This window comes from Diadema antillarum, unplaced genomic scaffold (assembly GCF_040938485.1).
Source record: "Diadema antillarum isolate AM-2024a unplaced genomic scaffold, OU_Dant_1.0 scf00000169, whole genome shotgun sequence".
Taxonomy (NCBI): domain Eukaryota; kingdom Metazoa; phylum Echinodermata; class Echinoidea; order Diadematoida; family Diadematidae; genus Diadema; species Diadema antillarum.
In genome coordinates, this window is record NW_027271058.1 from 1,091,327 (window position 1) to 1,102,575 (window position 11,249).

The 11,249-nt window shown below is 40.0% G+C and overlaps 1 protein-coding gene across 1 annotated transcript; it reads right to left on the bottom strand.

Annotated features, from left to right (window-relative positions):
• Positions 1-411: 411 nt before the first annotated feature.
• Positions 412-10,932, bottom strand: LOC139722657 (uncharacterized). Its single transcript, XM_071633949.1, has 7 exons — positions 10,407-10,932; positions 8,760-8,911; positions 6,178-6,326; positions 4,255-4,494; positions 3,100-3,207; positions 1,537-1,629; positions 412-991 (listed from the first exon to the last, which is right to left on the bottom strand). The coding sequence occupies exons 1-7, from the start codon at positions 10,930-10,932 to the stop codon at positions 577-579; spliced, it is 1,683 nt and encodes a 560-aa protein (XP_071490050.1). The 3' UTR covers positions 412-576.
• Between the last annotated feature and the right edge of the window lie 317 nt (positions 10,933-11,249).

Below are 11,249 nucleotides of genomic sequence, written 5' to 3' on the forward strand. Positions count from 1 at the left end.
GTTTATGTAAGTTTACGAAATTTTAGCAAATATTAGGTGTCGTCAGGGTTCGGTAATTACAGTGGCAATCAAACTTGAAAACAGTTTTCATTGTTTCAACTAGTTTTTCTTATTTCAAAAAAATATTGAACATGTTAAAAATTTCTGACAATTTGCTACATTTGCAAAAAAATTGATGCTGTCGGCCCTCAGAAAGAGACGTAAGGAACTTCCAGCGCGTGCTCCTTAATTGCGTTGTTTGGCTCTGGCAGTGGTTTGTACCTGCCTGCATGCAACAATAATTTCAGACAATTACATGGAGAACTAACCTTTTCTGGTTTTAAAACATTGCATGATTTTGCCCGCCATATCCGCACGAATTCACCTTCGTTTTTCTTTGTTTTTAGGCCCGAAAACTATCCCGCAATGAACGAAACTTCGAATTCCCATAGGTTAACACACAAATTTAGTTGGGACCGGACAATTTATCTCGTTATAAGTGGATTCTCTTCGTATACGATCTCGTTAGAACGGGATTCCCCTGTACATCTCTGCATGTTCTTCTCTGACAGGTAGACATTTGAAGCTGTACCACATCTAGTACCTGAGTGCTGGTGGGTTGGGGTTGTAGGCAGGCCTATCCCCTTGCCAGACACGGCTATTTCCAAACAGTGAGGCCAGTCTGGGTGACCGTCTCAGATGGGTTAGGGGCCAGGGCTGTAGACAGCTTGACCGTTGTCCTGGAAAGGGTTCTGTCGGACCCTTTGGACTGGTCATCTCAGACCAAGCACTGTCTCGAAAATGTGGAGGATGAGGAAAACGGTCATTACTAGACACAGGCCGGTTTCTAGGCTCACCCCCTTGCCAGACACGGCTGTTTCCGAACAGCCTGGCCAGTCTGGGTGACCGTCTCAGATGGGTAAGGGGCCAGGATTGGAGACATCTTGACCGATGGGCTGGAAGGGGTTCCGTCGGACCCTTTGGACTGGTCATTTGAGACCAGGCACTGTTCCTGATATATGGAGGATGAGGAAAACGGTCATTATTATATGCCTACAGTCATCCCGTCACTGCATTACAACAAACATTCTGTTCTAATTTCTTGATTACAGAATACACATCCCGAATGAAACATTTATTCTATTTTCATGTTGCCGACTATTGACATTTACGAGCCATGTAATTATTTACGTCGGGAAACCTTGTATAGAAAATCTCAGCATGCTTACATATAAGCACTGGCATTATATCACATAATATTGTTGGGTGAGAATAAGAAGGGTGTTTTAAAGTTGCCATTAAACCCATAGAGTCCGAGATGACTTAACAACCTTCTCATTCTCAACCGACGATACTTGCACGGTCTGTGTGCGATGAATTACTGCACCTTTATGGAAACTCTGATTGTATGGTAGCACCATATTGCTCGCAGGAATGCAAAAAAAAGAAAAGAAAAAAGAAAGAAACACACAACATAAACAGCAAGGGGATGCTCGACAAATTTCAGTCTTTGTGAATGAGTTTTGATGTCGCACACAGCCACAGTCACTCTCTTACCGTCTCAAGACATCGTCCAGCCGGGGACCATAGCGACCGTGAGGATCCTCGGGAACCATAAAATTGTCCCGAGCGAACACGTACATTAGCAACCTGACACAGAATGAACAAAATACATGTATTTATTAATCATTTATACATGTGGGACAAAGCAATGGTGGGGGGAGGGGACATTTCATGAAGTATTTTGTCCAGCAAATTTATTGACAAATGTGCTCTCAACCAATCAGATGTAAGGATTTCAGTAGCTTAAAGGGTGTGTACAGTTCTGGTCAAGGTGAGGAATTAGCTTTTAACGTTTTGCGAGATATTCAGAAACCACTCAATGAGATGTCAAAGAGCATGCGATTCTAAGGGCTATCAAAAGTTTACGGTATTTGATGAAAATCCGTTTTGAAATGGCTGAGATAACCAAAAACAAGGTTAAACAAAGAGATCCTAATAACAGATGTGGCCTGTCGCCTTTTATTATTATCACTTTTTTGGATATCTCAGCCATTTGAAAACCAATTTTCATCAAATAAACAATGGATCCTTCTTAAAATTACATGCTCTTTCATATTTCATAAGAGGTTTCTCATTATCTCACCTAGGAATGTTCAAAACATGAATCCCCACCTCAACCAGTACTGTACAGTCCCTTTAAAGCAGTTTGTCAGAAAAAATATCAGACATGACAATTCATGAAATGCCCCCCAGATGTGATATATAATAATTCTACTTTTCTGACTGTAACCTGAAAAACTTTGAAAACTACCCCACATCTCAAATCTAACACATCAAAGATAAATCATGTGGACAGCATTAAAAATTATCATGTGGGTAGAAAAGAGACTAGCATCACGGTGCCACATAAGCACTCGCCCTATTGCCCGGGGCAAGTGCAAATCAAAGTCAGGCAAGTGTTTTGGAACAATGAGAAGAAATGCTTGTCTAAATTGGGCAAGCAAAGAGTTTAGAAGCCGTCTTTTTTTATGCCTCTGCCCGGAGGGTGCTGGAGGCATTATGTTTTGGGTTGTTCCTCCGTCCGTCCGTACGTCCGTCCCCATTTGTTTACACGATGACTTACATATCATTGAGTGGAATTTTACCAAACTTGGTCCAAGTATAAAGTATGATAGGGCAATTACTTGATTAGATTTTGGGTGAAATCGGCCAGAGGTCAAAGGCCAAAGTTCAAGGTCAGATCTAAAACTGTATGTGTTTACGCGATAACTAATTCTGTGAAGAAACCTCAATGCAATGAAGCACCAACACTTGATCAAACCAAGTTTGTTATTCCAATGTACAAATGTACTGTGAATCAATGTGTGCTGTATATTCAAATGGTTGCATTTAATTATGGCCTTGCATCACTAAAAGGTGATTTTTCATACAATTTTCCTATATCTTTTTACTTTTTTTTTGGGGGGGGGGGGGGGGGGGGGGTCAAGAAAATTCATATTCAGGTAAGTGTTCAGCAACAATATGAAAATCTGCTTGCCTGAGCTTGCAAGTGGTAAAAAAGAAAAGTTAGCAGCACCCTGTTAGCATACTGGCTATCTCAATGCTATGTGTACATACCTGTTCTCTATGACTCGCTTGAATTGTGGGGATTCCCCCATGAGGTCTCGGTAGTTGTCATTGGAGACAATAACACCACCGTTGTCACACGCAAGCTGGATGATGAACCTGCATGGTGTCCGTAGGACAAAATGCAACATAGAGGTGATTATAAGACTATAGAAAAGCTGTGAACTCTTGAGATATTGAAATACAGATACAGCTAGTTAACACAGTGCAACTTCTGTATGAGAAACTTGCTGAAATATTTGGAAATTGTATCAGGCATTCACTATATATAATTTCATTGTATATGGGTATGGACTATGGTCTCAGTGTCAAAGTATTCTTTCAATATCCCTTCACATCTTTTTTTTTTCCTTGAGACAGCTTCCAACTGTTCTGGAAAAAAAAGAACAAGAACAGGCTACTGGCCATCTAGATGTTACACTTATAAGGAGATGAAAGAATGCCTGAAATGTCCCATATTTGGGTTTTCACGTTACATCATGACACAACTCATCTTGTCCAAGATCTTCTGAGATATTTCCATACAAAGTTCACCAATGGAGGTCTCTACTGAAGAGAATCTAGGAAGAAGAATATATATTGCTTTGGAACAACAAGGGCACTATGTCCACAGACTTTGTACAATATAAAAGGCCTTGTGGTTCTGAGCTAAAACAGATTGTTCCCTAGCCCTTTAAGGACGATCATCATTTTTGTCTTTTTCATTATTGACATACAGAGAAATAACCTGGTAGCTTCATCCAAGAACCAGTTAGTCGGCCAGTGTGATGTTGTTTGTACTCACACCATCCCACTAAACCAACCGGAAAACACTCTGCCCCTTGGAATTCGTAAAAGACATGACATACAAAAAAAAAACAACAACAACAACCCAGAGTTCCAGAGTGTAAGAAAGTCCCAACTCATGCTACATAAGAGATTCAAACTTCTTAAAATGACGTAGGGTGCTAACCCAATGAAGCGGACCATCACATAGACACACACTAGACACATCGGACGGACACGCACCAGCAAACTAGCGAGAGATGCCCCCCGCCCCACCAATGATTCGTCGCAGGTGGCTAGCAACAGTCAGCAACCAGTACACTGGTATCCGCCCAGTGCACAGTGCTTTCCAGAAGGATGCTTCACAGGGGCTATACGAACCTGTCATCGTAGGGCGTGACCCTCCGCCCCCTCAGTTCCCTGGACGGGGTGAATGAGAGGAGCCCCTTGGACTCCAGGTCGTCCAGGATGTGTCGGTCCTTGATGGGGCAGCTCCTGGCCGCCTCGCTGGTCTTCCTGTGCAGGGGCACCAGCACCGTGATGTTCTTGTGGCCTCGCTTCTGGAAGAACTGCACGCACAGGGCGATGCCCTTGCAGGAAAATACCTTGTGGTTGCCGTGACTGCAAGGGATATGTCACAAATGATGACATGAAATCACATATTTCTCTTGCATTTTTATTCTTCTAATTATGAAATCTAAAGATCAAAGTGGAGAAAGGCATCAGTTCCATTCCTTATCCAAAATCCGAAGGGATAAACAAATTCTAAAACCCATTCTCCCTTTGAAAATAGAATATATCTAAAAGATGATGATAGTAAATACATGGAATAAAATGGAAAGATTAATGACACCATGGTTTTGAATATGGGTTGAGCAGTTTGGGAAGCAGCCACAACAAATATTGCAGTCATATGTGACCCTGCACCTCAAAACAAACAAAAAGTCGCCAGCCATAAATTTTTAGTTAAGACCATATTCTGAAAGAGCAGACTTGAAGCTTTAAAATGATGTATAACTCAATCAAATGGACTCTCATAACCTATCTAAATATTGGAAAGAAAGTACAAACTCAGGAAAAAAGTGAACTGAGAAAAGAGGCTCTGAAGTACAGTGTCTATTCAAGCGCTTAATCTTTACCAAACCGTGCTGGCTGTGCGATGAATGGGACAAAAAACAGGAAGTAAACCACCAGAGTAACAACAATGAAGGGATTATCAGATTAAACTGAAATTAAGCATGCCTCATTAACACATTCTGTCCATAATCAATGCCAACTTTCAGAGCAGTAGCACTATCCTTTCAAAAGTTATTAGAGTTGAAAGTGAAGAGTGTGGACAAGGTTTTTCAGAAATGAAAAAGGGATTCTAAAGACACACCTAATCACACTATTCTACCAAAAATGTTCGAGATAAACTGCTAAAAAAACACACTTTCCTGCCCGTTTTATGATACCAAATTTTAGCATAATGTAAAAGAAGACCCGCTCTTTCAGAAAATATGAAAAAGTCAAGTTCGGCTAGGTTGACCCATTTCACTTATTTTCAGTCCTCATGCAAAATCAGTGTGTGCGACTTAATGTTCGTTTTGAGGTGCACGATCACATATTTAAATTCAACATTTGCCACATGACACGAAACACAATCAATCCATGTCAAGTTACTGCATGAGACGACAGTCCAGTCTAGCAACGCATTCAAACTGTGAATTTTGCCCCATGGACTTTAAACACGGGATATATCTTGGCCTTCTGAAACTACAATGTACACCAGTTTGCAAATGTGTTCTTCATAAAGTCTTGGACGCCTATTTCCTGGACACAGTGTTTGGCCATTTGTTATAAGTGCTTCTTTACACTCTTTTCTTGCTATTCGAATTGATTTTTCATATGCATAGTATATACAGCAATTGATGCTGGATAGGAAAAGCTAAGGAGGTAAATAACCAGCATGCTGGGCATTCAAATTGAGGACACGTTACTACAATGTATGCTGGTCTGAAGTCAGGAACCTTTCAGCTTTGGATAGTTCACCGGGTCCACTCTCATCTAACATGGAACCACATTATAATGAGGTCAGATATATAGCGAGATACTTAATATACTGCTAGGTTATTTTGCATGTCCTATCCCTTTTGTATTCTCTTGCTTTCATCCCTGACATAATGAGATGCCAGATATACCAAGGAAATTTCAGTGGTTGTACGCAGCATAGTTACTGACCCCCTTAATATCAGTTTTTAGCACGAAGCTGCATGAAGGACATCATAAAGGAGCTGATCTTTTGAGCGAGGATTGCGGTCTCACCTCATGGCGACATTACTGCCATCGATGACCACAGGCCGGAGGATGCCGTCCTCCTTGGTCTTGACATCGACTAGGACGGAGGAGGTAGTCTCTTCTTCCTTCTTCTTACTGAACTCCTGCCTAAACTTGGCAAGTTCCTCCTGTAACTCCTGTTTAAAGTAAACAAAATAACAAACAGCATCACTTCACATAAGTGCTGTATCACCAACTTGCAGACCATGTGTGGTTATTACCTCCGCCAAGGGAGGAGGTTATGTTTTCATATACTGTTTGTTTGTTTGTTTTGTGCAAAATAACTCAAAAAGTTGTGAACAGATTTGTATGAAACTTGCAGGAAGGTTTGAGAATGACCAAAGTAACAGATGACTGAATATTGGTAGTCATCCAGAAATTTTTATGGATTTTATGAAGGATTTTCAATATTTTGGCAGGTAGGGTCAATGAACTTAAGAGCACAAGCTGCACATTTTTTAGGTTTTCATACACGCAATAAAGTGCGTGCTCTAGTTTCTGCTAGGGCGATGCGCGCCACACAGCTGAGGGTTGATGGCGTAACAAAAGGCTTCTATATTGGGAAATCGGGCGACCTTTCAACATGCATACATATGAGTGGAAATCACTGATCTATGTGGAAGAACAAGATCATTGGTGGAAATTAGCTGCTTGGCGGAGGTCTGTGCTCTCAGAGTGCTTCTCTAGTTTTGAGTATTTCACAGTTTGATATTTAAAGAAGTAAGCATCACCACCATCTTCAAAAATAATCCTTACGAGCAAAGAATAAGGAAAGATCCTAAACAGACACAAACTCATTGCAAATCATGCTGGTGACTGAAGTATGTATGCTTCTTGGTCATAATGTCAAAATAAAATGAAAATTATTTTGATCAGAACTATTCAGCAGAGGTCCTGTTAACCTTTGGGAACAGTGATTTTTAAAAATTTCAAGATTTGATATTTAATGCATATGTGTAGGTCTGTTGTACCACAAAACATCCTATCACATAAAATGTTCGCGATACAGCCTAAAATATAACGAGGTATCTGTATTTTCCTTAATAAACCGTAACTGTAGATGGTTTAGTCTGGAAACATTTTTATTATAACTATTGTTTACATTTTGTATTAAACAATAATTAACACCAAATTTACCTTTTCAAATTTTTACAGTGGTTGTTTCTACCCTAAACACATTTTAGAACTATTTTTAAAGCACTAATGCTGGGTATTTGTTTCATCTGCAAATGGTAAATTATGCCTTTACACAGGAGGAAGTAGAGGAATTGCAGTCAAGGTAATAATTCTGTATTACTTTTAATAATCCTATATGGAAGGATACTTTGGCCTCAGATTCATTCTATCATGAAAAAAAAGTACAGACAGATATGCTTATGAGACAATTAATTCGCCTCATCATAGCAGCGATGAGGCATTTGCGACACACACACAGACAGTTCAACGGAAGCTCACAACTGTTTCGTATATGTAGGCCTATACGGTCATTTAATGGCAACTAATCAACTTTCAACCAGATAATATGTCTTTGCAGACAAGTTAGTGTGGTCTTGTCAGTTGTCATCTTCCTCGACTTTCACTTAACTGACTCTCTTTCTATTCAAATTAAGTTTATATCATTGTGAATTGTTTTTGCATCTCGCTAGCAACACAACATAATGCAACACAATTTTGCGCAACATCACAAGTCATGTTAATGTTAGCACTGAACAGTACAAACTAGGCGCTTCTACATCACAATTCGACATACTTCCCAGTTCCCACCTCCCCGCTCCTACATGATAAAAGTAGCAGGTCTATAGACAATTTTCATGTGGAATATCTATGTTCATGGCATAATGATAAAAAAGCAGTTTGTTCATTTCTGTTATATAGGCCTAATAAGACAACTTCTGCAATTTGGAAAATGACATTTCAATAATATGTGCATGCACACACACGCATTTCTTTGAGACATGGACATTTGGATGTTTTTATGTAGAAAACACACTAATACTGTATACGCCGAATATTTCGCGAGGTTTATATTTTTGCGAATTTTGTCAGTCAGGTGCTATTTGCAAATTTAAAAGACATGCGAAAATCATCAAGAGGTCCCGATTAGCGAAACAGAAATAGACTTATCTGTTATAGTGCACTGTATTCAGCTTGCACTGTTACACCAGGGAGATGGAGTCTCCCTTCCACCTCCCTGACTACAGTATGCAAAGAAATTCGGCAAGGTTACCTTAACCCATTGAAGATAGGTTCCCCCCTCCAAGGGTGGGGGAGGGGGGGGGGGGGGGGGGGGGCGAATGCGAATTATGGCAAAAATCAGTCCGTCCTTGACGGGATAATCAATTCAGGCTGGGATTGGAATGTTGTAACACAAGCAGGGACAAATAAGAACCCTCTCTTTTTTTTTTTTTTCTGGAGCCAGTGGAGCAGGGAGAGATGAGGGCTTTGAGAGCAAGGACAGGACGAGAAGTGAAAACTTTTAGTCTTGAGATTCAGACCCAAATATCGGTAAGTAGCAGAAGGATGAGCATCTAACACAAAACAAATCCAAAGTGAAAGACATCTAGGCTTACCTCTTGCACCGAGAGTAATTTCTGCTGCTGCTTCTTCGTTGCGCTAAGTTCGCAGCGAATGCGGTCGTAGCGCACAGCGATGGGAGTGACAGTAGGCATGTCGGGAGCGTTGGCACTGCCTGAAATGGGTGTGCTACACATGGAGGGAGGCTCTGGAAGATCGAGAGATGAAGATAAATGGAGGTGTTTTGGTGTCAAGTTTTGCAAAGGGAATATACACTGTAACACATGCTACACATCGGTCAAATGGAGACTGGGGATTTATACAAGCACAGCAAATTATGAAGCGTGACTACCGACAGTATTTTCCTGTTTCTGTGAAATACTCACGAGAAGGATAATAATAATTGAAGACCTGAATATAAGAACGACCCAAGTCCAATTTTTGGCCAAATTCAGTTTGACATGGGAAATTGTAGCTTATGCATGGACTCATCTTGTGTATAAATGTTAAATACTAATTACCCCCGGAAGTGCCTGAAATAAATGAGTTAAATCTTATATTAATGTAAGAATGAAGGACTTGGGTCATTCTTACATTCATATTATAGCGCCCTCTCTCGTCCTTCTCTCATCTCTATAGCAGAATATCATGTATATGAATCAAAGAACGACCCAAGTCCATCACACAAAATGGCCTCTCCACAATTAATGTAAATGTTAATTGTCATAATAATGTATGTTCTAATTTGTATAAACAATGTTGACTTCCCATCACAGTTAAATAGAATATTATTGGACAAATACAAAAGATATGAAGTTTTTTAAAGTTTACTCGAAATGGTCTTCCATGGACTTGGGTCGTTCTTATATTCATATATACTCAATTGTAAAGTTATATTCTGCTGTTTCTATATGAATATACTCAACTATGCATAGCAATATAATCAAATAGGACAAAGGGAGAGACAATTACAGATAATAAAACCATTCTGCAAATATCTGTCATGGTGTTGTTTTCTACTTGCATGTTATCCTATCAGTTTGCTGGCAGAGAAACTACAATAATATCTACTGTAATAATATTATTGTCTGGCTTTAATTATTCATGTATTTGCCTTGATTTGCCTCAACTCAAGTAGCTCCCATTTGTTCTTAGGTGTGTCTGTGTGTGCTTTTTTTTTTCATTCACTTTTTATATTATCATCAAAAGTGCTGATTAAAGAGAAGGTAGAGGAAGCACAGAAGTGTTCATTAGACCAGGGAGGTGTGAGCCTCCCTGATTAGACACAATTTCTTTGAAAAATAAAAGAGCGAAGAACAAGGGCTTTTTCCAAGTGATTGGCAGAACAACGACTTATTCTTTCTCTCTTTTTTGTATTAATAAAGACCAGCAAGTACTTCAAAGACTGACTGTACTAAATTTTTCATTTTCCATACAAATTATTACACAGATACAGGCACAGAGGACTGTACATTTTCTTTCTTTCAAAAACAATCCAACAACACAGCCATAGCAATCTAAAACATGTTGATCCTGATTAATTCATTGGACTTATATATCCTTTCTGAAATGACAGTCCTAGTCCTAGTCCTAGTCCTGAGTACCAACTACCATATTGATTTAACCACACTTTTCTGAAAATCTAATAATGTACTTCTGTAAAAACTCATCTGCTGTATGAGCTACAGTACATGTGTTATCACCATTCACTTTCTGTCGCTTTCTGCATGCTTGGATGGGTGTCATGGTGGCACAGGCTGGTCTCTTCAGGGACAATTTCAGCTGGTTCCCTGTCTTCTTTTCTGGGGAAGGGGCGCTGACATCATTTTTCCCATCCTTACATTTCTCTGTGCTCTCCTTAACATGTGCTCTACTCCTCAGTGTCATTTTGGTAGTGTTCCTAGACTCTGACTCAGAGGTTTTTGTGTTTCTGGCTTCAGAAGCCTCCCCTTGACAAGTGGCATCTTCGCTCTTCTGTTCATTAATATCACTTCTCGGAGCGGTGCAGCTTTCTTCTGATGATGAATCTAGGATAACGATGGGAGAGTTCACACAAGTTGGCAACTCGGTAGGGACAGTGGTATCTCCTGTTACCTCTTTCTTGGGCTGGTTCTTGCTCGGGTGAGGAGGTGGGTTGGGATGGTCCGAATCCTTGTCCAGACAAACCAAGGAGGACGACAGGTCACTGCCACTGGTGGTTGAGTCTATCACAATGTATGACCCATCCATCACTACTATTAAACAACAAGAGATAGAATTGTTTAAACACGCTTGTAGGCAACATTTGGTTTTGAAAAGAAAAAAAAAAAAAGATACTCCCTTAGTAGAACTCCACTTTTTATCAACATGCCATGCAGTGCACCAGGACATGAAGAAGGAAAAAATATTTGTTGACTTTAGTGTTCACAGTCTGTTTCGATCTCAAACCAGACTGAAAGAGATTGTTGTGTTAGAACATTATAGAGATTTCTACAGTGGTCAATTCTTCTGATCTGAGGAAGAGCACATGTAATTGTTGTATAGTGGACACAATATGTCACACTGAA